This window comes from Gorilla gorilla, chromosome 6 (assembly GCF_029281585.2).
Source record: "Gorilla gorilla gorilla isolate KB3781 chromosome 6, NHGRI_mGorGor1-v2.1_pri, whole genome shotgun sequence".
NCBI lineage: Eukaryota > Metazoa > Chordata > Mammalia > Primates > Hominidae > Gorilla > Gorilla gorilla.
Window position 1 is genome coordinate 88722654 of NC_073230.2, and position 27518 is coordinate 88750171.

Below are 27518 nucleotides of genomic sequence, written 5' to 3' on the forward strand. Positions count from 1 at the left end.
TGAAACCCCGTCTCTACTAAAAAATACAAAAAAAGTTAGCCGGGCACAGTGGCGGGCACCTGTAGTCCCAGCTACTCGGGAGGCTGAGGCAAGAGAATGGCGGGAACCCGGGAGGCGGAGCTTGCAGTGAGCCGAGATGGCGCCACTGCACGCCAGCCTGGGAGACAGAGCGAGACTCCGTCTAAAAAAAAAAAAAAAAAAAAAAACCCCCAAAAATTACCTGGGTGTGGTGGTGTATTCGTGTATATATATATATACACACACACACACACACACACACACGTATCTATACACATATACACATACACATGTGTATATATAATAAAAATATATATGAGACCTATGAGCCATCCCAGCAAATTATCAAACCTGAGACTGAGGAGAAGATTGTGGAAGCCCTTGATTTATAGCCGGTCCAAAGCACAGGTGAAAACCCGGAATGTAAGACTGGCGTCTGAAATGGGGGCAGTCTTGAGGGACTGAGCCCACAACCTGTGGAGTCTGCATCAGTTACAGGTAGTGTCAGAATTGAATTGAATTGTATGGCACCCAGTTGGTGTCCAGAGAATTGGTTGGTGTATGAAAAAAAATCCCACATTGTGTCAGAAGTGTGAGTAAAAACAGTCAGAGATGTGTTTGGATGCCTCCTGGACACAACTTCACATCCTCCCAGTTCACTCTTTTTTTTTTGTTTGTTTTTTTGAGACAAAGTCTCACTCTGTTGCCCAAGCTGGAGTGCAGTGGTGCGATCTTGGCTCACTGCAACCTCCCCCTCCTGGGTTCAAGTGATTCTCCTGGCTCAGCCTCCCGAGTAGCTGGGACTACAGGCGCCCGCCACCACGCCTGGCTAATTTTTGTATTTTTAGTAGAGACGGGTTTCACCATGTTGGCCAGGCTGGTCTCGAACTCCTGGCCTCAGGTGATCTGCCTGCCTCGGCCTCCCAAAGTGCGGGGATTACAGGCGTAAGCCACCATGGCTGGCCATGTCTATCAGTCTTAAAGAGTCTGTTGTTATCAGTAATTCCATATGGGGAGAGGGTATAATGAGGCATGTCTGGCTCCCCTTTCCCATCATGGCCTGAACTAGTTTTTCAGGTTAACTTTGGAATGCCCTTGGCTGAGAGGAGAGGTCCATTCAGGTGACTGGGTGGCCTTTGAAATTTAGTTTTGGTTTGCAAAGTAAACAGATAGTTTTGCGTGAGAATTTTGTTTGTGGGTTGCAGCTCCAGTCTTTTAACTTTGAAATACTTTTTTTTCTTCACCCCCAATGTGTATTTATGCAACCAAGGATGACAAAAACAAAGAACAAAAAACAAACCAGCACAAGCACTGCCACCTAGAGATGATAATTTATTGTTTTACCATGACTCAGAAGAGAAACAACATAAAGAGAATATTTCAAATCCCCACAATTTCCTTCCCCAACCTCACTACTCTTAACATTTCTTTATCAGACGCCACTGGCTTCCTAAAATGGACCACTGACTATGTATGTGTACACATTTCATTATGCTGCCTTTTCTCTTATGATTAAAACTTTAGCCCTCATTCGAGGTTTCCAATGGTTACTTTTAGTGGAGGAGTTCCCTAGCTTTTAAAAAACCACTTTTCCTCTAAGATTCCATTATTTATTGAAAGAAGTCTTTCTAGAAATGTTAAGGAGGATTTTAAATGAACACATTCAATTAAAAAAAAATCACGTATTGAACATCTACCAAGCATCTGGACTCTTCGGAACCTAGTAAAATGAAAAAATCCAGTTTTAACAACAGTAACTTCATTCTGCGGGTATACAGAGACAAGCATGTTTCTTCTTTTGGTCTAATTTATTCTAAACGAAGAAGCTGGGAACTGACAAAACAGGACAGGTTGTTTTTAACCCAGTCTACAAATAAACAAGACAATGCCTGAGTTAGCTCTCTATATAGATTTAGGCTTATGCTGACCTCGTTGTAAAATCTGTATTTAACTAAAAGTTAATAAAAATACGTATGTTCATTTTAAAATAATTACTGATTTTGCTTGGCTATCCCACCCCTTACCCCCAAACTCATATATTTTTAGGACAAGATTTTCCTGCATAACCACAACCTGTCTCCTCCCACCCCACCCCCATCATAGATGTTTTCAAATAAGAACCCCTGCGATCAGCAGAAGCATCTCTAATCTAACATGCTTTGTCCTTGCTAGGGCAGGCTAAAAGCTTTAAAAAGCAACCAGATGCTCTTCTCTGGTTGAGGTGAGGGGAAGGCGCTCGGGTACCAACCCCAGCACACCCCAACAGCATTTCCTCGGCCCCTCCTCAGGCCTCCTAATTACTCTTTCTCAGCCTGGAGTGCGGGGCCGTTACCGTCCTCTTCCCCCTTCTCCTTCCATACCGCACTTAACCTTGCTGGAAGACTTAATGATGGAGATTTAGGGCAACTGTGGCTGCTTGGACCCTTCCCCGGACCAAAGGAACTTAAAACCCAAACCTGACACTGGAATGAAATCCAAGTTTTTAAATATCACCTTTCAATCACTCACAGATCTCACTCTATCTTAAAATACTCAGCCTCACTCCTTAATGAGTGCTTGCTGAAGGGAGAAAATTCCATTTTAAAAACATATTCACTTTACTGATAACTGTGCAATTTGAATTAAGTCACGATTCTTTAGTAAATGGAGGTGATAATCTCAGATTCAAATCGTCGGACACCATGATTTAGAAGTCTACCAAACACCTAGTTTCCTTCCACTGTTTTAGGGTAACAGGAAAACATGAGATTGGGGTGGTGTCCGCTATTAAATGGAACCACACATCATGAAATTCAATTCTCATGTTAAGACATTCTGTATTGTGGGATGTCAAAAGTATTTCCCAAACTTTTGTTTGACCTGCAGAGTTGGAGATGGCTTACCTCCCTATAACTTCAAGTTTGTTTCACAAAGCTTTGAAAAGTAAAAGATAATTTCATTTTCAGATAATAAAAAATCTGAATAGCAAAATAATTGCTTTTAAATGTACAGTAGTGTGTCCATTCTAAAAAAAAAAACCCTAAATCTGTTAGAAAAACTTTTCAAATAATGCCTTTTATTAAATTCTCCAGTAGTAGTTGAAATAAAAATCTACCCTAATTTCTGCAAAATGATCTATTTATGTCACTGACTTTTCTTTTTCTCTGATTCTATATTTCATTTAACAATCTGCAGACTTTCACCCCATTTCCCAGATGGGAAAACCCTAGCCCCCTCGTATCTCTGAGAAGTTGCTCAGAGTAGGACACAGAGAAATATGGCCCCCACCCTGGTAAGTACTGCTGTCACTGTTTAAGTGTATTTCAGTACTGTTACTCCAATTCATACACACAGTCTTCCATGAGGATGGTAGGATGAACCTGGTTAGCTGGCTTTGGATAAGTAGATCAGCATGACTACCTGGAATAAAAGTGACTGACTCTAGGATAAAAATTAAAAAAAGATTCTTTCACAGCAACGAGTCTTTGCAAAACCTCTCTCCTAATAATCACAAACCAGGGGAAGAAAAGTGGGAGCAGGGAACACAGGAACACAGCCAAAGGGAATATTGCAAAATGCTTCCCGAGCTTCATCAGACAGACTTCTTGCAATGCCACAACTGGATGCATCTGCACACAATTCCGGGAAATGCCCACCTTGCTGTTCTCCTATCCCCAATTTTCTTTTCTTTTCTTTTTTTTTTTTTTGAGACAGAGTCTCTGTTACCCAGGCTGGAGTGCAGTGGTGCAATCTCGGCTCACTGCAACCTCTGCCTCCCAGATTTAGGTGATTCTCCTGCCTCAGCCTCCCGAGTAGCTGGGACTACAGGCGCCCACCACCACGCCTGGCTAATTTTTGTATTTTTAGTAGAGACAGGCTTTCACCACGTTGGCCAGGCTGGTCTCAAACTCCTGACCTCAAGTGATCCGCCCACCTCTGCCTCCCAAAGTGCTGAGATTACAGGAGTGAGCCACCGTGCCCGGCCAGTCCTATCCGCCCCCCTTTTTTTTTTTGACATGGAGTCTCGCTCTGTCACCCAGGCTGGAGTGCAGTGGCGCCATCTTGGCTCACTGCAACCTCCGCCTCCCATGTTCAAGTGATTCTCCTGACTCAGCCTCCTGAGTAGCTGGGACTACAGGCGCCTGCCACCACGCCCAGCTACTTTTTTGTATTTTTAGTAGAGACGGGGTTTTGCCATGTTAGCCAGGATGGTCTCGATCTCCTGACCTTGTGATCCACCCGCCTTGGTCTCCCAAAGTGCTGGGAATACAGGCCTGAGCCACCGTGCCCAGCCTTATCCCCAATTTTCTAAGCATAAGGATTTAAGAGTTAGTGGGAAAGCATGACTACGGTTTAAGAGAACCTGGTCAGCTGAAGCAGTCCCACTTGGCCATTCCAGTACACTTCCTACTCTCGCTTCATGGAGAAGACTGTCTACTGACAAGAGAATCCATCCCCTTTGCACACAGTGGTCACCTGACAGCTCAGAGGTCAACTTCTTGGTTTTGAGGAAAAATTCAAAAGGCTGCACATGTTTAAAGGAGTTGTTCCATTTCAGTGCCCCATTAGCCTGTCTTTCCTCAGAAATTTACCAATCTCTTGATGTGATAAGCACCAAACTATGAAGCTTTTCCCTTCCTCTCCCCGCTGCTCCGTTCTGTGAACCGACTTTTTGTCTACAATCACACTGATTTCTTCACTGTTTGCTCCGAAACTTCACTTTTTCTGAGTGATGTGTTCTGTCAAATAGGCTAAAATAAAATACAGTATCTGCTTACAGGTAATATACGGAACAATAACAAGGGACTGAAGGTACAAAACACACACGGACATTATGGTCATATAAAATATATAGAAGTACCTAATGTTAACAATTTTTGTAAGAAGTTGCACATTTTGCTATTTTTTTAAAGCATTTCCCCACATTTTTTTTCATCTGTAGATCCTCTGCAGTTAAGATTGAGCACCCCCCCAACTTTTTTTTTTGATACAGAGCCTCGCTCTGTCACTCAGGCTGGAGCGCAGTGGCATGATCTTGGCTCACTGCAACCTCCGCCTCGCAGGTTCAAGCGATTCTCCTGCCTCAGCCTCCCGAGTAGCTGGGACTACAGGCGTGCGCCACTGTGCCCAGCTAATTTTTTTTTGTATTTTTAGTAGAGACAGGGTTTCACTATGTTGGCCAGGCTGATCTCGAACTACTGACCTCGTGATCCGCCCGCCTCAGCCTCCCAAAGTGCTGCGATTACAGGCGTGAGCCACTGCGCCCGGCCAAGATTGAGCTCCCTCTTGCAATGTTTCTCAAATTCATCACATGATTGGAACATACCGACGGAATTCATTTTCTGTCTGAAGCAATTAGTGCTATACATGAAAGTTTTCCTCACATATAATATTCATCAAGTTTATTTACAGTATAAGCTTTCTGATGCTAAGGGCTGAGATGTGATTAAAGGCTTTGCCGTACTCATCACATTCAGGAGGCTCCTTTCTGGAATAAATTCTCTGATGTCTATGTGAACTGTCCCACGTATCACACGTCAACCTCTCTACACATATTTAGCAGTTTCACTTTTATGCCTTTAATATTAAGTGCTTTACATATCAAGATGTCTCATAGATCAATAATCTCAGGTTTTAGCCTTGCCTGCCAGGCTGGAGTAGAAACAAATACCCCACAACCTGAGGATTTTACTTCTCTTCCTGGCAAGGGTAGGGTATATATTGAAAAACTCTTCAAAAATTTCCATTAGGACAACTAGCATGCTAATGGTTAACTGTAGAATGTTTCAACTGTTAACAGACTTCAGCGGGCCAAGAACTTTTGAATGACTATCTTGAACGCCAATTAGATGTTGCAAGCGTTTTTGACCATGACCCAATTACACTTTGCACTGAGCATCTGATAAACGAATGCACTGCAAGTGGTTTTAATAAACAGTTGTAGCCTGTTTTCCTCAGAAAACACATCTTCAAATAGCTGCTTCAAGGACAGCATGTGGCTGAAGATCGAAGCAACCCTAGTGGCAGCTATCCAACAAAGTCAGGAAGATGTCCCCATGAAACGGAATTAAATGTGAGGGCACAGGTCACGTTTAACCTTCATTTAAAAACAAAACTCAAAAGTGATGGCTGAATTATATCAGCATGTAGTTGTGGCTGAAAGAAAAAAAAAAAAACCAAAGGCCAATGTAAACATGACCAAAGTCCTTTCCCTATTAAAAAATAAGTGCTTGGGTCGTTGCCTGGAGTTCCACACCTCACTTTTCAGTTTCTTTCTTTCTTTTTTTTTTTTTGAGACGGAGTTTTGCTAGTCACCCAGGCTGGAGTGCAGTGTGCAATCTTGGCTCACTGCAACCTCTGCTTCCTGGGTTCAAGTGATTCTCCTGCCTCAGCCTCCCAAGTAGCTGGGATTACAGGTGCCCACCATCATGCCCGGCTAATTTTTATATTTTTAGTAGAGACGGGATTTTACCACGTTGGTCAGGCTGATCTCAAAACTCCTGACCTCAGGTGATCCGCTCACCTCGGCCTCCCAAAGTGCTGGGATTACAGGCGTGAGCCACCGCACCTGGCCTCAGTTGCTTTCTAGAGGGCAAAAGTCCTTGCTCAAAAGCACAGGAGTTTTCTACAAAACCATTGCTGTGGCTTATTCTTTGAAGAAAATCCTTAAAACATTTTCTGCCTCCATTTTAGTTACTTAGATATACTCTTCTGGAGTAATGGGTTTTTCTTCCGCTGCATGGGTAGAAATATCCTAGTGACTGGTTGACTTGCAACACGTTTTCCCAAGTAATGCTGATGAAACTGCTTAGAAGCTATAGGGAAGTTGTGGTTGGTTTAAGTCATAAAGCCAAGGAGAGGCCAAAGAATGACCACTGTGCAGTTTTAGCTCCCACTTTGTTGGTTCCATATAAAACCATTTTGTCTCATGGACTTTAGCTGCTGATCAGTGAATGACTGATGAGTAATAGTTTTAGTATAAGTTTCTCAAGGGAAAGTCTCAAACTATATATGGGGTTCTCTTGTTATGGGGAGGTCACACTGATAGTCTTGAGGTTTGTTCTCAGTCTATGTTTCTGTTTCCGCAGGGCTGTCCTAGCCTTGGGTAGGACCCTTGTCCTACTTGAGTGGCGATGACTACTTACACAGCTCACAATCTCCTGTGTGTGAAACAGTCTCCTGCCATCAGCTTCTAGGTAGCCAGTTGCACCCTGCCCACAGACGATGGGACCAATGACAGTTTCATAACCTCACCTCAGTCTTTAGTGATAAGAAACAGAAAAGTCACTGTGCACTATGACGATGGCACAGCCAGCCACATCTCAGTACACTGCTGAGTTTCTCAGAGCAAGAAAATACATTTAGTAATTGCCAGTGAACAATTAATGCTTTTGCAAAGTTACTGGAAAAGCGTGGGAAAAAACACTCCCTACCACGTTCCTTTTTCTGAAAAGCAACAAAAATCACATCTTCTGAACTCCAGTATCTAAGTACAAATGATTCAGAAAATCCCCAAATCATCATACTGTTCAGCAGCTAACTGCAACGAATTCTAAGAGCTTTGCCACAGAAAGATGTCAAAAAAAAAAATGACCTTCATCAGTGTTCGTATTTTTCTTCAAGATGACGATGATAAAGTCATTTCTGACATTCCATGGTATTTACTCACTGTTTAGAAAGTCTATGCAGGCGGCTGACTAGTGCCTTTCGTTTATATTTGGAATAAAAATAGCATCAGACCCTAGAGGTTTAGCATGCCTTGTGGCTACGAAGGTCCTCTTTAGAAGCTGGGCCAGGCTACCATATTTCAGGGACTCACGATTCACAGGCTTTTATCACACACGTAGAAGTCCTGTAGAAGTCAGTCTGAATGAGTGCCTCTTAGGTGTTCAGTACTCACTATGTCCAGCACTGTGCTGGCAGGGATAGAAATATATCCCTTGACAACCGAATCCTTTTTGGGGGTTGGGGGGTGATTAAAAACTTCATACATGAAACAATGAAGGATTAAAAGACAGTATACAATCAAGTGCTAACTTGTGGAGAAATGCATTTAGGAGTGCCATAGTGCTTTAGGGATTTCAAGAAGGGAGAGATGTATTTGGAGTTGTTGTTGCCATTTCAGTAGAACTGATCTCAGGGATGAGGATAGAACCATCTACATTTGTTGCAGTCCTTTGGAACTGTAGACTGGTGCACATACCCTCTCTTTCGGGAAGAGATAGAAATCTTTGGTTTGATACTGATTAGCACAGTCCTAGATTTCTACAGCTTTGGTAGGCTACCAGTGATCATATATACAACTTATCGTATATATAACTACCTTGAGCAGCATGTCCCAATGTCGTTTTTGTTTTCACTGTCCCTCTTTTTTGAGAAATAAGCAGGATGTTGGCCAAAGTAGGGCTTGTTTGCAGCAAGTAGCATCCTAACCTCCGTATCACTTTCGTGGAGCCAATCTTGATCTTTCAACTATTATGTTGTGGTTGCCGAGAGTCCAAGAGTGCCTTAAAGGTATCCTCATTACTGAAAAGCTTGACATTTCACTACGCGTGTGCTTTTCTCTTGTGTGGAAATCTCACGTGGATTATCCGTAAGATTAGCTTTTCCCTGCAGGGGCTGTGTGGAAGGATTATATGCCCAACTACTACATAAAGGCAGAACACTGCTGATGTGACTAGAAGGATCCTTAAGTGTGACTTTTGTTTTTTAATCCGTTGAGGCTGTATTTCTTTTTCCCTCCAGGGGCACACATCTCTGAAATAATTTTAGAAACAAAAGGGGGAAATGGCTTGATGGCAAATTCTTCCTTTACACACAACTTTTCAGGAACGCGCCAAATGCATCAAGGGAGGCTGGGCTGTACTCAGAGGCTCTCTCTCTGGCATGGATTCTGTGATGCAGAGTGAGGGTGGAGCTGCGGGTGAAGGCCTTGCCACACTTAGTGCACTTGTAGGGCTTTTCTCGAGTGTGAATTCTCCGATGCAAAATCAGGTATGAGTTTCGGTTGAAAGCTTTTCCACATTCACTACATTCATAGGGTTTCTCCCCCGTGTGAATTCTCTGATGCTTGGTGAGGTCTGAGCTCTGGCTGAAGGCCTTCCCGCACTCATTACATTCATAAGGTTTCTCTCCAGAGTGGATGCGCTGATGGAGGATGAGATTGGAACTGTGGCTGAAGGCCTTGCCACACTCGTTACATTCATGAGGTTTCTCTCCTGTGTGGATCCTCTGATGCAGGACAAGGTTGGAGTTAAGACTGAAGGCTTTCCCACACTCACTACATTCATAGGGCTTTTCTCCAGTGTGGATTATTTTATGGCGGATAAGGCTTGAACTTCTCGTGAAGCATTTACCACATTCATCACATCTGTGAGACTTTGTTCCCGTGGGAACTTCTTCAGGGGTGGTGAAGTTGGAGCTCAGACTGAAGCTTCTTCCCAATCCTTTCCCCTTCTCCCTTGGACCTCTCTCTCCTGTGATGGTTTTTTTGTCCTTTCCTATAGCTGGCCCTGAATCTCTCTTCTCTTTCCCGGTTTTCTCCTCAGGGTTTTTCTGCTGTCTTTCTCCTGTTTTGCCCTCCTGGTCACGTTTCTCTCCAAACTCTTTCTGGGATCTTCCTGTTGTCTCCCCGCGTGATGCTGAATCTTCCGAGGTTTCAGCCTTTGAGGTTGACTCCTCGTTCTCATTCCTGTTTTCACCACCTGACATAATAAATAGAAAATTCAAATCGCACCTTTTTCTTTTGAATATACAGGTGGGTCAAGCGACAGTTTCCCGGGAAGCTTCTACACGGCTGCAAAATGACTTTGCAATATTTTTATTTTTATTTCCTTTGAGACAGAGTCTCGCTCTGTCACCCAGGCTGGAGTGCAGTGACGTGATCTCAGTTCACTGCAACCTCCGCCTCCCAGGTTCAAGTGATTCTCCTGCCTCAGCCTCCCAAGTAGCTGGGACTACAGGTGCATGCTACCACGCCCGGGTAACTTTTTTTTTTTTTTTGAGATGGAATCTTGCTCTGTTACCCAGGCTGGAGTGCAATGGCGTGATCTCGGCTCACTGCAAGCTCCGCCTCCCAGGTTGACGCCATTCTCCTGCCTCAGCCTCCTGAGTAGCTGGGACTACAGGCGCCCGCCACCATGCCCGGCTAATTTTTTGTATTTTTAGTGGAGACGGGGTTTCACCGTTTTAGCCAGGATGGTCTCGATCTCCTGACCTCGTGATCCACCCACCTTGGCCTCCCAAAGTGCTGGGATTACAGGCGTGAGCCACCACGCCTGGCCTACGCCCGGGTAACTTTTGTATTTTTTTTAGTAGACACGGGGTTTCACCATGTTGGCCAGGCTGCTCTCAAACTCCTGACCTCAGGTGATCCACCTGCCCTGGCCTCCCAAAGTGATGGGATTACAGGCATGAGCCACTGCACCCGGCCTGACTTCACAATATTAATTGGAGATAAAATAGGAGAAAAACAAGGGGAAAAACTGGGACAACAGGAAGATCTGTTGTCCTAGTTTTGGAACAACAAAAATTTGGAAAATGAGAGCGCAGGCAAAGAGTGGAGGGTAAGGGGAAATGACAACAGAGGGAGCATGGGGAGAGGACGGAAGAAACAGACACAAGGGGAATGAGCAGAGGGAACACAACAAACCACAGCAGAAGGGAAGGGATGAGAAGCAGGAGCCTTCAGAGGTCACAGGTCTACTACTGGATCACCTGATAATTAATTGGAAGGTTTATGTATACATTTAAAACATCATGTTCCATTTCTAACAGTATTCATAAGTTCAAAAAAAGAACAGGTCTTTCATAGAAAATGATTAGTGGTATTAGCAGAAAGAAAGGAATAGTAAATATTTCTCCAATTCTGTGAGTTTTCTATCAACAAGCTGATGGTTAACAGACAAACAAGAAACTTTGTTTTGTTTTTGTTTTTGAGACAGGGTCTTGTTCTGTCAGCCAGGCTGGAGTACAGTGGCATGAGCACAGCTCACTGCAGCCTTGATCTCCTGGGCTCAAGTGAGCCTCCTGCCTCAGCCTCCCAAGTAGCTGGGACTACAGGCCTGCACCACCCCGCCTGGCTAATTTTTAAAATTTTTTGTAGAGACAGTGGTCTTGCTATATTGCCCATGCCGGTCCTGAACTCCTGGCTTCAAGAGATCCTCTTGCCACAGCCTCCTCGAGTGTTGGGATTACAGGTGTGAGCCATTGTGCCTGGTCAAGGAACTTGTTTTGAACCTGGCAGGCTACAGGAATCTTCAGACACAGGAAATAGTTTCTATCCAACAAGGAGAGGAACACAGAGCTGACAGTGCTCAAGTAACAGAGGAGTAGGTGGAAAAAAGTGGTTACGACATTAGTAAAAATAATTAAACCCTTCACTGACTGACACAGAATAACTCAGAACGAAAAAGAAACAGAAAACAGTGCTGGAGACCAGGTGCAGTGGCTCACTCCTGTTAAATCCCAGAACTCCAGGAAGTGGAGACAGGTGGATCACTTTAGCCCAAGGGTTTTGAGACCAGCCTAGGCAACATGGCGAAACCTCTTCTCTATAAAACATGTAAAAATTAGCTGGGCATGGTGATGCATGCCTGTAGTCCCAGCTACTTGGGAGGCTGAGGTGGGAGGATTGCTTGAGCCTGAGAGGTCGAGGCTGCAGTGAGCTGTGATCGCAGCACTGCATGCCAGCCTGGGAAACAGCAAGACCCTGTCTCAAAAAAAAAAAAAAAAAAAATCATCTAGTACAAAGAGCAAGTACCAAGAGAAATTATAAGCCCCATTTATGCCTGATCAAAAACAGAACTTGATGTTTCATTAGTAACATCCTTCATGTTCACGCTTTATTCACACTCCCTTTGCCCTCTCCAGGTAGAAGCTTGCTGTGGACCTCCCTATTGCTGTACTCACGTGAGGGCTTCTTTGCAGCACTGTCCTGAGGGGTTAAGATCCAGCAGAGACAAATGGAAATGTCTGCCAACAGTGTCACCTTGTCTTATCTGGCTGATGCCTCTTGAACTTCCTCGTTCTTACTACACATCCAGGACCCAGAGCTCTTCATAGAAAATCACCATTAAGTTTGGAAGCTGGGAATCCTCATCACAAGGACAGTCCAGGTGCAAGTTCGTGGAATTACACAAAGCAGTGTATTGGAATCACACTAATCACACAGGATGGAAGAAGACAGAAAGCCAACAGAAGGATGCTTGGTAGTTTCAGGTATGTGGTACCGGGACAATGGGTTGGGATTAGACGGATGATCAGTTCGCCTGGTCATCTCTGCTAGGAAAGAGATATTCCCCCGACAGAGGCACCTAAATTGTAATCCATGGGAACGGAGCAGAACTGCCTCCCAGGCAACTGAGTGGCTGAAGAGGCGAGGACTTGGAACTCAATTATTTCTGATTTTAAAGAGCAAAAACTACTTAGCAATAAAAAACCCACCTGGAATCAGGGTCACAGTACCATGCTTTTGGAGTTAAATGAACACAAACATTCTCACTTTCCATCTGGTCTACAAAAGGGGACAGGTAGTCTCTAACTCCTCAACACTCAATTGAACACATCAGAGATCCCACAGCTAACACACAGAGAGACAAAACCATCTTATCAGACAGTAAGCCTGCATCCGTCTTACCCTGGGGAAATGCGCTCCCATAATTCTCCTGCCTGTTGTCCCTACTGAGATTCCTCCGAGCCAGATTCTGACATCCCCATTCCTCCAGAATGAGGGACACAGCCATGTCCTCGATCTTCACCATTGCCTAAAATAACACGAGACAAACAGTCATTTCCCCCCAAACTCAGGGACAATCCCATTGCTCAAACCTGGAGTCAGGAAGAGAGGTGGCTGCAAAGCTACAGGATGCTGGGAAGAAAAGGGTGGCCAGAACCTGGGGGTGGAGGGGAGTTTGTGGTAGAAAGATGCTAAAAGGAGAGGACAGGGTTGGGGCTTCTTTGGGAGCAGGGGCATCCAGAGTGGCCTGTGGAGATAATGAAGAGAGCTCAGGAACAGAGGCAGACACTGAGGACTCAGGAGAGCAGAGGGGCCACAGCTCACCTGGGAATCCGCTGTGAATAGTGCAGATGCCATCGCCTGGTCTCTGGGACTACCCTCACGAGGGGGTGCAGGAATGTGGGCAGCAGGAAGAGCTGGGGGAGGAGAAAGGGGCTGTGAGTAAATCAGCTCTGCTCTGAGCCTTGCTCAAAGAAGGGCTCGGGGCACGTTCCTTCCTGCACCAGCATGTTCACTGTTCAGTGTTTAGGTACCAAATACAGAATTCCAGACAACACAAACGAGAGAACACAGGGCCTCAGTTTTCCCAAGACCTCTACTCTTGAGCAGGAGTCATAAAAGGGTCCTAATCACCTGGTCCAACCCTTTTATTTTAAAGAAGGGGAAACTTGAGTCCCTGAGACTGCAAATGACTTCCCTAATGTCACATTCCCAGTGGCAGAGCCAGGATGGGAACTCAGGTTCCTATTCTCAGCTATAAAAGTGGGTACCTTCAGCCCATAGCTCAAGTCTGGCTCCTAATTTCCTCCAGTCCAAGGAACGATACCAGGATATGAGAATCCCATTTATGCCTACACTTGTGGAAAACACAACACAGCTTTAAAATCTTTAGTAGCAGGTGAGGCGGGAGGATTGCTTGAGCTCAAGGGGTCGAGGCTGCAGTGAGCTATGATCACACACTCCAGCCTGGATGACAGAGTGAGACCCCGTCTCAGTGAAATCCAGAAAAACAAAAAAAAACAACACTTTAGTAGCAATATCCAGAAAGGCAGGGAAGTAAGGAGGTCTCCTTAGCTCTGGGTAAGTTTTTTCTGTTTTTTTTTTTTTTTTTTTTGAGACAGAGTTTTGCTCTTGTTGCCCAGGCTGGAGTGCAATGGTGCGATCTTAGCTCATCGCAACTTTCGGCTCCCGGGTTCAAGTGATTCTCCTGCCTCAGCCTCCAGAGTAGCTGGGATTACAGGCATGCGCCACCACGCCCAGCTAATTTTGTATTTTTAGTAGAGGCGGGGTTTCTCCATGTTGGTCAGGCTGGTCTCGAACTCCTGACCTCAGGTGATCTGCCCGCCTCAGCCTCCCAAAGTTCTGGGATTACAAGTGTTAGCCACTGTGTCCGGCCACCTCTGGCTAAGTTTTTGCCACTTTTTGTCCCTCTACTTTTCTCCCTCACTTGGCCACAATAAATACTGTTGTTGTTTTTTTTTTTTGATAAGATGTATGCATGGTTCAAATGCTGAGACAAAAGTTGGGGCTGACACACAACAAGACATGCATAACATTATCACATGATCACAATAACTGTGATGCATAACAATTATGAAAATTTTAAATTATGCAATTTAACCCCCTCCCCACCTCTTGCCAAGTACTATTAGATTTGGAAATGCTACTGGTAGACAGGTGATGTTAGTGAGATACAAGGATATTTGAGAAATGAATTTGAAACTGAATGACCAAACCTTGTGCCTATTTCAAACCTTTATACAACAATAAGATAGGCTCTCTGTCACCCAGGTTGGAATGCAGTGCTCAAACATGTCTCACTGCAGCCTTGACCTCCCGGGCTCAAGTGATCCTCCCACCTTGGCCTCCCCAAATGCTGGGATTACAGGTGTGAGCCACTGCACCCAAGTACTTTTTTTTTTTTTGGAGATGGAGTCTCGCTCTATCACCCAGGCTGGTGTGCATGGCGCGATCTCGGCTCACTGCAACCTCCGCCTCCTGGGTTCAAGTGATTCTGCTGCCTCAGCCTCCCAAATAGCTGGGACTACAGGCGCCTGCCACCATGCTCAGCTAGTTTTTGTATTTTTAGTAGAGACGGGGTTTCACCATGTTGGCCAGGATGATCTCGATCTCTTGACCTTATGATCTGCCCACCTCAGCCTCCCAAAGTGCTGGGATTACAGGCGTGAGTCACTGTGCCCAGCCCCAAGTACTTAATTTTTTAAACTTCTGAGAGTAAGGAAACACTCCGGAAAACAAATAAGAAAGAGGAAATTGAGAATAAATGTACATGTCTCAATTTATTTAAGAACTATTTACTAAAGAGCAACTGTGTGTGCCAGGATCTTTGAAACTGTTACTCTGGCAACCTAAACTCTATAATCTAGTGCTTAAGACCATGAATATCCTCTCCAGTTTCCTAAGGTCGCCCTGTGACTTCTGCTTGTAGAGTGTGGAGAAACCTTACAAGAACATCAACAGTAGTGGAGTTAAACATCACGGTGCACCAGTGTTTTTTTTGTTTTTTGTTTTTTTTTGAGACAGGGTCTCCCTCTGTTGCCCAGGCTGGAGTGCAGTGGCGCAATCTCGGCTCACTGCAAGCTCCGCCTCCCGGGTTCACGCCATTCTCCTGCCTCAGCCTCCTGAGTAGCTGGGACTACAGGCACCCGCCACCATGCCTGGCTAATTTTTTGTATTTTTAGGAGAGACGGGGTTTCACCGTTAGCCAGGATGGTCTCAATCTCTTGACCTTGTGATCCTCCTGCCTTGGCTTCCCAAAGTGCTGGAATTACAGGCGTGAGCCACCACGCCTGGCCACGGTGCACCAGTTTACACGGCTTTCTCTAGCACATACCTGCTGGCTGTCCTCCAGGATGCACGGAAGAGAGGATGCATCCTTAAGCTCCATGGTCTAATATTCCTTAAATGTCATCACCAATAAACACACTGGTTAAGGAATGCGCCTCGATCAATTCTTTTTTTTTTTTTTTTTTGAGATGAGTGTTGCTCTGTCGCCCAGGCTGGAGTGCAGAGGAGCCATCTTGGCTTGCTGCAACCTCCACCTCCCGGGTTCAAGCGTTCTTGTGTCTCAGCCTCCTGAGTAGCTGCGATTACAGGTGTACACCACCACAACCAACTAATTTTTGTATTTTTAGTACAGACGGCGTTTCGCCATGTTGGCCAGGCTGGTCTTGAACTCCTGACCTCAAGCGATTTGTCCACCTTCGCCTCCCAAAGTGCCGGGATTAGAGGCGTGGGCCACTGTGCCCGGCCTTTTTTTTTTTCTTTTTGGAGATGGAGTTTTGCTCTGTTGCCTAGCTTGGAGTGTGTATGAATTTTTAACAAAAAAAGCTTAAAAAGTATAAAATAAAAATTTTTTTAACTAGAAAAACCCCTATAGAATAGGGGGATAAAAAATGTTTTTGTATAGCTGTGCAACATGTTTATCTTTTGAGTTATTACAACAGTCAAAAAGTTAAAAAAAATCAAAAAGTTCATAAAGTAAAAAAGTTACAGTAAGCTAATTTATTATTTGTATTTATTTATTTATTTATTTTTTCTGAGACAGAGTCTCACTCTGTCACCCAGGCTGGAGTGCAGTGGTGCAATCTCGGCTCACCACAACCTCTGCCTACAGGTTCAAGCAATTCTTGTGCCTCAGCCTCCTGAGTAACTGGAATTACAAGCGTGCACCACCACGCCTGGCTAATTTTTTTATTTTGTAGAGACGGTGTTTCACTATGTTGGCCAAACCAGTCTGAGACTCCTGGCCTCAAGTAATCCGCCCACCTTGGCCTCCCAAAGTGCTGGGATTAAGCCATGAGCCACCATGCCTGGCTGATTTATTAATGAAGAAACAAAAATTTTAAAGATAAATTTAGTGTAGCCTAAGTGTACAGTGTTTCTACAGTCTATGGTAGAGTAGTGTCCTAGGCTTTCGCATTCACTCACCACTCACTCACTGACTCATCCAGAGCAACTTCCGGTCCTGCAAGCTCCAGTCATGGTTAAGTGTTCCATACAGGTGTACTTTTTTATTTTTATTTTTTTGAGATGAGTTTCGCTCTTGTTGCTCAGGCTGGAGTGCGATGGCATGACAATGGTGCGATTTCGGCTCACCGCAACCTCTGCTGCCTGAGTTCAAGCAATTCTCCTGCCTCAGCCTCCTGAGTAGCTGGGATTATAGACACCTACCACCAGGCTGGCTAATTTTGTATTTTTAGTAAAGACGGGGTTTCTCCATGTTGGTCAGGCTGATCTCGAACTCCCGACCTCAGGTGATCTGCCTGCCTTGGTCTCCTAAAGTGCTGGGATTATAGGTGTGAGCCACTGCGCTCAGCCAATTTTTGTATTTTCAGTAGAGACCAGGTTTTAACATGTTGGCCAGGCTGGTCACAAACTCCTAACCTCAAGTGATCCACCCACCTTGGCCTCCCAAAGTGCTGGGATTATAGGCGTGAGCCACTGCACCTGGACTAAAAATCTTTTATACTCTGTTTTTACTTTTTCGATGTTTAGATACACAAATACTTACCACTGTGTTACAATTCCCTACAGTGTTTAGTACAGTAACATACTGTACAGCTTTGTAGCGTAGGTGTGGAGAAGGCTAGACCATCTAGGTTTGTATAAGTATACTTTATGATGTTCGCACAACAAAATCACTTAACATTGCACTTACCATAACATATCCCTGCCATTAAGTGATAAATGTACTTTTAGCATTCCTTGTCTTTACATTCTAAGCACATACTTTGATTTTAAAACTGGATAAAGGTATTACATATTTCCGTCAAAAGAGAAAAAACAAGTAACATGACTTTTTATTTATATGACTGTGAACTGATCTTTTTTCGTGTTCCTCAACTCCCCTCAAAAGTTCTTCCATTCTTTTCCCATTGTTTGAAATTTCTGAAAATAACCTAGAAAAGACTGATGCTATACTTTTTTTTTTTTTTTTTGGAAACAGACTCTCACTCTGTCACCCAGGCTGCAATGCAGTGATTATTTTTATATATTTTAAATAAAATGGATCTTTAAAAAAGATTTATGATCGTTTTGAAGATAATTCATGACATACTAAAATGTTTTAAAACCTAGGCTGAAAATAATGACATCTGTTCCCAATACTTTCCTATTAAAAATGTGCTGGACATCTGGAATGCTGATAATTCAATAAATAATGCCTACCAGGTTCATTACGCATAGTTCATTTGCCTTCGTAGTAACATTTAACTCCTGAGATTGGTCTGTAAGTTGTATTTTCCCCAATATTTGGTAATAATGACAACAATGTAGAATAACTAAAAACAAAAAACAAGCATGCAGCTTTTTTTCATTTTTTTTAAAATTTTTAATTAATTCTTTTTTTTTTTTTTTAAGACAGTCTCGCTCTGTCACCAAGGCTAGAGCGCAGTGGTACGATCTCGGCTTACTACAACCTCCACCTCCTGGGTTCAAGTGATTCTCCTGCCTCAGCCTCCCGAGTAGCTGGGATTACAGGCATGTGCCACCATGCCTGGCTAATTTTCATATTTTTAGTAGAGACAGGGTTTCACCATGTTGGCCAGGCTGGTCTCAAACTCCTGACCTCAAGTGATCTGCCCGCCTCAGCCTCCCAAAGTGCTGGGATTACAGGTGTGAGCTACCGTGCCGAGCCTAATTCTTTTCTGTAAGTAGCTTTTGAGACAGGGTCCTTGCTGTGTTGCTCAGGTTGGAGTAGTGGCATGATTACAGCTCACTGCAGCCTCAACCTCCTGGGCTCAAGCAATCCTCCCACCTCAGCCTCCTGCGTAGCTGGAATCACAGGTGTGCGCCACTATACCTGGCTAATTTTTCTATTTTTTGTAGAGATGGGGTCTCGCTATGTTGCCCAGGCCTAACACGCTTCTTCATCACAGGCACTCAGCAGCACAAAGACTCTCGTCCTGAATCATTTCCCTTCCTTTAAATGAAACCTTGCTTCTTACCTCGTGACTGTAAGAGGCGGGGTTTCCGAGACGAATGTTTGAAGTGGGACTGGGTGGCCTCGTGATGAAGGTCAAAGCTCGAGGACTCCTGAACTGGATCCAGAGGCACCATCCCCCTTGCGAGCATCTCAGGTCCATGAACTTGACCTGGGACCTGAAGACAGACAGGTTGGGCCTGTGGGTAAATCACTTTGTAAATGGGAATTAAAATATTTAAAAACAGACCATGAGTATGCCAGTGGATGCAGGGAGAAAGCCAGAACATTTTTAAGACAGAGTAACCACCTAATGACCTAAAGACTGCCAATACTTCTCCTGGCTCCAGTTTCAACATCTGTGCCCTGCTCACACATAATAGGTTTCACCTCTTTTTACCTGTTGTCCTGATAAATCAAGCTCCAAGTCTTCTAGAAGGGTCACGGCCTCCTCTCCACTATCGGGGCGGTATTCCTGCAGCCAGACCTGGAGCTCCTTGGGCAGGATGGAAAGAAACTGCTCTAGCACCAGAAGCTCCAGGATCTGTTCCTTGGTGTTTATTTCTGGCCGCAGCCACTGATGACAAAGTTCCTTCAGCCGACTGAGAGCCTCTCGGGGCCCAAAAGTGTTCTGGTAACAGAAGCGCCTGAAGCGTTGGCGGAATATCTCTGGGTCTGGAGGAGGCGTGTCCTGTAGGGTGGAATCCTGCCCCCACATGTGGTCTTCCTCATCTTCCTCTTCCACCTTCACTATTACGATACCATCCTTCTCCTGTGCAGCCTGCGGGGACAGACCCGTGGCTTCCCGTGATTCAGCAGTCATCATTCAGGCTCCAGGAACTGACTTGATCCAAACAGGGTCTGTGCTCACCTTTATGTCCTGGAAGGTTTTATGATGTGTTTCTTTACTATTCCTGAAGTATAAAAAAAAAAGTCATTAGTACGTACCTTTACAAAAAGTGATCTGTGCTGCTAACACTTTATAGGAGGCAGCACATCGAGGCACTATCAGAACGCTCCTGAGGCCGGGGGTGGTGGCTCACGCCTGTAATCCCAGCACTTTGGGAGGCCGAGGCAGGCGGATCGCCTGTGGTCAGGAGTTCAAGACCAGCCTGGCCAACATGGTGAAACCCCGTCTCTACTAAAAATACAAAAGTTAGCAGGGCATGGTGGCAGGCACCTGTAATCCAGCTACTCGGAAAGCTGAGGCAGGAGAAACGCTTGAACCCAGGAGGTGGAGGTTGTAGTGAGCCGAGATTACGCCATTGCACTTCCTACCTGGGAGACAAGAAGTTAAACTCCGTCAAAAAAAAAAAAAAAATCCCGACAAATAGAGGAAAAAACTGTACAATCTCCACTGTCACTTCATATATCAAGATTTGCAAACAGAAACCTCAAACAGGCCGACTCCACCCTTACGGTGTTTGCTTGGAGTCAGAGTGATTTACCTTCAGGTGGACAGCAGGTTATGAAATGGAGCATTGACAGTGCCCAGCCCAGAGAGCTGAATGTTAGCAGAGTGCCAGGTGCCAGGCTTAAAGCAGTACATGCACCATCTTCTTTTGTCCCTACAACAGCCCTAGCAGGTCGGCCAAACTGTTAAGTGCTGTTTTACAAATGACATAACTGAGGGTTAGGTTTGCTCAGTAGTAGGTGGCTGCCTACTGGAGTCAATATTCAACCAAATTTGAAGCCCTGGGACCTACTTTTGTACCATCCAGCTACTTTTGCTATTTCTACGAGTGACTTGGGCAGTCTAAATTGTGGTTTCCAAAGTACAAGATGATCCGCAAAGGATACAGAAAGAAAATAATTGGAATGTCTGTATCTTAAAAGAGAGAGAAATTAAGCTATATTTAACATACAAATTGACACTAATACACTTACTTAGTCTGTGCTGACCTGTCACAGGTGTTGTTCATTTTAGACATTGTGATGTAGACTGGTTTATCTGAGACCAGTTATGTGAAATAATGGATTTCTAAATCTAGCTTTGGCTGGGCGCAGTGGCTCATGCCTGTAATCCCAAAACTTTGGGAGGCCAAGGCGGGCGGATCACGAGGTCAGGAGATCGGGACCATCCTGGTCAACATGGTAAAACCCTGTCTCTACTAAAAATAGAAAAATTAGCTGGGCGCGGTGGCGGGTGCCTGTAGTCCCAGCTACTTGGGAGGCTGAGGAAGGAGAATCACTTGAACCCGGGAGGTGGAGGTTGCAGTGAGCCGAGATCGCGCCACTGCACTCCATCCTGGCCACAGAGCGAGACTCTGTCATAAAAGAGACAAGCAGCTTTAAAGATTCTTGTGGCCAGATGTGGTGGCTCATGCCTATAATTCCAGTCCTTTGGGAGGATGAGGCAGGAGGATGCTTGAAGCCAGAAGTTTGAGACCAGCCTGGGCAACATAGCAAGACCCTGTCTCTATGAAAAAGAAAAAAATTAGCTGGGCATGGGGACTGTGTCTGCAGTCACAGCTACTCAGGAGGCTAAGGTGGGAGGATTGCATGAAACCAGAAGTTTGAGGCTGCAGTCAGCTACGATCACGCCACTGCACTCCAGCCTGGGTGACAGAGCAAAGCCCTATCAGGAAAAGGAAAAAAAAAAAAAAAAAAAGATTCTTGTAGAGAAACTGCAATTACAGGACACACTAATAATATAAACAGACATGAACAAGAAGAAAATGGCACAGATGAAGCTTCTATCTAGAGTAAGGTTTTAGCCACATTAGGAGGTAAAAACCAATGTCAGTCTAAATCAAAGAAAAAGTCACCAATGAGTAATCAGCTTCTTTAAAGAAAGTGTGAAGAAAGGGCAATTACAAGAACAGCTGTATGAAATGGTTCCATTGTTATGTAATTTAACTGCCAAAAATGATGTCAAGTATCCAGGAAAAACCCATCTATGTTCACATTTTAGAAACTTGGGGCTGGGTGAGGTGGCTCATGCCTGTAATACCAGCACTTTGGGAGGCTGAGGCAGGGAGCAGGGGGCCACCTGCGGTCAGGAGTTCAAGACCAGCCTGGCCATCATCGTGAAACCCCGTCTCTACTAAAAATACAAAAAATTAGCTGGGCATGGTAGCAGGCGCCTGTAATCCCAGCTATTTGGGAGGCTGAGGCAGGAGAATCGCTTGAACCCAGGAGGCTGAGGTTGCAGTGAACTGAGATCACGCCATTGCGCTCCAGCCTGGGTAACAAAGTGAGACTCCATCTCAAAAAAAGAAAAAAAAAAGGAAAAAAAAAAGAAACTTGGAAATATTTTCTAACCTGTTTAAAAACCTTTCAAATGAAGGATTTCAGGTGGGTCTTAAGCCTATTTGTTAAAAATATAAAATGCCACCACCTGATTAGTTTGTAAGAATATACTCTGCATTTCAACAACAAAAATTCAGCACGGTTGATAGGTTGGATCAATCACAAGTTACTAAGCAGAACTGACACTGTGATTCTTCCATCTGAAGCTACAAATCTTTCTGAATTTATTCTTTTCATCTCTACAGCCATCAAAACTAAGCATCAAATTGAAGTTTTAGAAACAGACCATTAAACTGCTTTATCATGATGAGTTAAACCGAGTTTTAAACTAGCAAAAGCATTTTTAGTTTTATGGCTCTCACTAAACATATTCTTAATTTTGGTGAAAAAGGGATCATGTACATATAACAGCACAAAAATTATATATACATATATATTGAAACGGAGTCTTGCTCTATCGCCCAGGCTGGAGTGCAATGGCATGATCTCAGCTCACTGCAACATCCGCCTCTCGGGTTCAAGTGATTCTCCTGCCTCAGCCTCCTGAGTAGCTGGGATTACTGGCCATACTTATTTTTTTTAATCTAGTTCCATGAAGTCCAGCTTCCTTTCTTTGGTTCCCTGCCTTCATTTTCTCCCTTCTCTCCCACAATCCACCTTTCAGATTATTCTTTCTAAAACTCTACAGCCTTGCAGTTAATACTTTCCAGTGCCTGGTCCCAATTTTCCCTCAAGCTTTTTTTCCCATCAATCCCCCCATAAACCTTCCCTATGCAACAAAAGCCCTCTCATCAGTATTTCCTATATATGCCTTGTATTTTGACTGCCATCCTTTCCTCACATCACACTCCATGCCTGGGACTTCCCCCCGCAGTCCTCTCTGCCTTTTCAAATCCTACTTATCCTTTAAAGCTAGCTAAAACGCCACTTGCCTCTTATCACTGTTCAAGAACCCTCTCATAACTATAACAGTAAGAGCCAATGTTTACTGAGTGCTTTCTAGGCACCGGGTATTTAAGCATTTTCACTTGACCACATAACAATCTTAGCAGGTAGCTACACTTATCATCTCACTATATAAGGAACTGAGAGGCTGAGCGCAGCGGCTCACGCCTGTCATCCCAGCACTTTGGGAGGCCAAGGCAGATAGATAACCCGAGGTCAGGAGTTCGAGACCAGCCTGGATAACATGGCAAAACCCCATCTCTACTAAAAATACAAAAATTAGCCAGGTGTGGTGGTGCAATGCCTGTAGTCCCAGCTACTCAGGAGGCTGAGGCAGGAGAGTTGCTTCAACCTGGGAGGCGGAGGCTGCAGTGAGCTGAGATTACACCACTGCACTCCAGTCTGGGCAACAGAGTGAGACTCCATCTCAAAAAAAAAAAGAACTGAGATATACTGCCATTAAATAACTTACTCAAGGTCACACAGCAAGTATATGGTAGAGGCAGAATTTGAAATAAAAGTGATTCCCCAATGTAAACTCTTTAACCATTATACAAAATTTATCTTGTACCTGACATGTGGGGTATACAGATCCTAAAATGAAGGCCTATGAAGGTGACAATGAAGAATCAATCAGGGCCAGGCACGGTAGCTCACGCCTGTAATCCCAGCACTTTGGGATGCCAAGGAGGGTCGATCACCTGAGCTCAGGAGCTCGGGAACAGCCTGGCCAACATGACGAAACCCCGTCTCTACTAAAAATACAAAAATTAGCTGGATGTGTGGCACATGCCTGTAATCTCAGCTACTCGGGAGGCTGAGGCAGGAGAATCACTTGAACCTGGGAGGTGGAGGGTGCAGTGAGCTGAGAACGCGCCACTGCACTCCAGCCTGGGTGACACAGAGAGACTCCTTCTCGAAGAGAAAAAAAAATCACTCAGGAACGGGCCTTATCTACCACCCAGTTTTCACTGGAGGGTCACTATGTGACTGAAGCCCTTCCTGGGAAAGGGAGGAGACACAGCAGAAGATTCAAGTGGGGACTGTCTACAACATAACCAGGTGGGATCTTCAAACATGGTAACTGAGCAGAACTAGTGTGATAGCGAGCCCAGCCACCAGAAATCCCTACTTTTGTGAAAGTTTTATCCTGCCTTAGCTATTCAGCAGGACACTTCTTGGGTCAGTGCGAAGATGCGACTCTAAGGAGGAAATGAGTCCAGGGGGAAATAGACACAGACATGGGCACATTCTCTCTGCCCACAACTGGGACAGATCCTCCTCCTCACCTTCAGTATCTCTCTGCTCCTACTCTGGGGTCCAGGGAAGAGCCATCACAGCAGTGGAAAGGCTGGGTTTTATTTTAGGTTTCCCAGATGATCTGAGCACATACTCTTCTCTTCTGTCTCTAAAGGCCCTAATACTCTTCACCAAACATTTGCTAGGTAATTTCTCATGATGCGCCGGGCGCAGTGGCTCATGCCTGTAATCCTAGCACTTTGGGAGGCTGAGGCGGGCGGATCACGAGGTGAGGAGATCGAGACCATCCTGGTAACACGATGAAACCCCGTCTCTACTAAAAATATAAAAAATTAGCCGGGCGTGGTGGCGGGTGCCTGTAGTCCCAGCTACTCGGGAGGCTGAGGCAGGAGAATGGCGTGAACCCGGAAGGCTGGGATTGAGCCACTGCACTCCAGCCTGGGTGACAGAGCGAGACTCCATCTCAAAAAAAAAAAAAAAAAAAAAAATTTCTCATGATGTTTCTTTCTCTGTAATTTTTCTTGCCTTCTTCCTCAACTAGATTATTAAGAGCAGGCCTCTTTGTATTCCTTAGACCACTTAGCATGATTCCTTGCAAGCCTCAGTTTCAAAAATACACTTGACTGAATTGACAATGTTACTATTTTTTAAAAGCCCGATCATTCTACATTCAATGTTGCCCTCAAATTTGTTCCATGGACTAGTTGGATGAGTTTCAGGTTAGCATTAAAGCTGCTCCACCCCTTACTAGTTGACGGCCTTAGGCAAGTCAACAAGTTAACCTCTCTATGCGTCAGTTTCCTCATCTGTATAATGGGAATAAAAATCAGCATTTGTCCCATAGAGTCGCCGTGAGGATTAAATGAGGTAATAGATACAAAGCACTTAAAATAGTGCCTGGCATTTAGTAGGCACTACAGAAATGTCTTAATTTTTTTCAATAAGCTTAAAAGATGTAACCGTACATTCCAATTTTCAGCCTGCTTAGAAGATTAAGCAATGGGACAACTCCTGTAATAGTGAAAGCTGCACACGCAATAACTGAATTCTAGTCTCCCACAATTAGGTGGCACATCCCTGAGAGAGGTATTTAACTTCTCTGGCATTTTGTATCTTTATCAGTCAAATGGGGGTAGGGTGGGGGTTCCAGATAGTAGGAAACTACCTCTGGGTGAATATGGGCTGAAAAACATACTGACATACCATCCACTTTAAATAAAATTACCTCCAGCAGCTAAGGATACCTCAGTTCTCACCTAGGATAAACAGAAATGATTTTCTTAAACAACGGCTTGAAGTTACAAGCTCAAAGGCTGTTTTCCAAACAGCCCAGTATTTTTCCAGGGCATAGTCTTGAAAATGTAAACAAAGGCTGGGCACACGGTGGCTCACGCCCGTAATCCCAGCACTTTGGGAGGCTGAGGTTGGCGGACTGCCTGAGATCAGGCGTTCGAGACCAGCCTGGCCAACATGGGGAAACTCTGTCTCTACTAAAAATACAAAAATCAGCCAGGCCTTGGGACACATGCCTGTAGTCCCAGCTATTCGGGAGGCGGAGGCAGGAGGATCGCTTGAACTCGGGAGGCAGAGGTTGCAGTAAGCCGAGATCGCACCACTGCACTCCAGCCTGGGCGACAGAGCAAGACTCTGTCTCAAAAAAAAAAAAAAAATTTTTTTTAAATAAATTGCCCTTTGCCCTTTACACTCATTTTTTTAAAGAGCTATCAAATGTTTTAATATGAAAAAGCTACCTTAAAAGACAGCTAGCTATTCAAAGAATATTGATACTCCCACAGAATGAAAATGTTAGATTTAATATGCTATTCATCTGTATTTTAAATGCTTTTAAATCGAGAATGAGCAAAAGACTAAGTAGCTAGCTTCCTCGTTTGTATTTTAAGAGTGGTGAAAAGTGCCTGAAATAATAAACAAGAATCTTATATGTTAATTCAGAGAAGATACAAACCTGGATACACATTCTGGGGCAAATCACCATGGTTTCCTATGTAATACAGCGATTTCTCCACATTTGTTCAGCATATATACTAACAGTGCTTTGCTGATGTGGTTACAATGAATTCTCCACAATTCAATTCAACAAGTATTTATTGACCGCCTCCAATCCGCCTAGCACTGGCCCGTACAATAAATGCTTTCTTTGGTCCCAGGCCATGGAACAGCCACTCTCTATAATGAAAGTATCTTATTGTGTACCGGAGGCACTGCAGGAAAGGGAGGGGAGGGATGGAGGAGTGTCAAGCTAAACTGTAGTTAATTCTTCAATTACACTGACCAAATCATTTTGAAGTCGGAAGGGCCTTTTGAGAAAATCCAGTTAGTTTTATTGATGACGAAATTAAGACTTGGTGAGTGTCTCGTCTTATCCAAGGTCACTCAGCTAATCAGTCTCCTAGTGACACAGTGCAATTTCCACAAATTCCCTTCACATCTCACCCCACTCCATGTCAAACAGAGCAACTATCCAGAATTGAAAAATCCACCTAACGTCCCGGACAGCTCTTTTCCAAAGCCTTCAAAGCATTCCATCAAGCTGAAAGAGTGGGGTGTATATAATCTCTACTAGATCCCAATCACTTATTTATCCACTATGACTAGGCTTCAAATACTCTTTAATCACCGCTCAGTGATGAGGGTGGGAGAAGGAAAGGCAGGTCTGGAAACGTATGCGGCACCTCAAAATGTGTCCATCTCTCATCCTTCCGCTCATTTCACCTCGAGGTCCCGAAGGACCCAGGGGGGAAAAAAGACACCTCACCGGAATCAAAGCAAATGGCGACTAAGGGAGAGCAGAAAAATCAAGACCGGGGTCGGTTCGCTCTCGACCCCGTTTGCAGAAACGTCAAAGGGCGATGACGACATTGCGCGAGAGGGGCCCACAGACGGCTTCTCCCCGGGTCTCCGGGCACCCTCAGCCACTGAAACCCTTGCCCCCTCCCCGCCTGGTCCTGGGGGTGGGGCGGGGACGTCTCCCAGGAAGAACGACGCTTCCTACGGCCGGGCCCGGCCAGGAGGCAGGGGCATGGACTCTCTTCGCACAACACCGGGGCCTCCCGGAGGGGGTCCCAGGGCGGCAGCTGCGGAGCCCACCCTTGCGCACACACCCTTGCGGCCCCGCCCTCCCACCCCAGAGGCCGGCCCCAAGTCTCACCGTGAGCCCCGGGAGCGGCCTGGGGGCGCTGGGCGAGAAAGGGGAGCTGACTCTGGGGCTCAGGCCGGCCGAAGGGCACCGCACACGGACTTAGGCCCTCCCGACGCCTCGACACAGACACAATGAGTCACAAAGGCCGGAAGCGTGTCACCACCTCGTCTTCCGGGACCGCGCCGCGCTTCCGGGTCCTCTCTAGGAGCGCGGGAGGACTTTGC

At 45.0% G+C, this 27518-nt stretch overlaps 1 protein-coding gene across 2 annotated transcripts; it reads right to left on the reverse strand.

The window, feature by feature from the left end:
- Nucleotides 1–1330: 1330 nt before the first annotated feature.
- Nucleotides 1331–27478, reverse strand: ZKSCAN1 (zinc finger with KRAB and SCAN domains 1). 2 transcript variants are annotated; one of them, XM_055393097.1, is made up of 7 exons: nt 27304–27478; nt 19858–19955; nt 19078–19591; nt 18703–18856; nt 13058–13149; nt 12635–12761; nt 1331–9701 (listed from the first exon to the last, which is right to left on the reverse strand). In XM_055393097.1, exons 3-7 carry the CDS (start codon nt 19501–19503, stop codon nt 8809–8811), a joined length of 1692 nt encoding a protein of 563 aa, XP_055249072.1. In that variant the 5' UTR covers nt 19504–19591; nt 19858–19955; nt 27304–27478; the 3' UTR covers nt 1331–8808. The 2 variants fall into 2 exon arrangements, with proteins under 2 accessions (XP_055249072.1, XP_018886953.1); XM_019031408.3 differs by lacking the exon at nt 19858–19955 and having other exon boundaries at nt 27304–27465.
- Nucleotides 27479–27518: the final 40 nt, after the last annotated feature.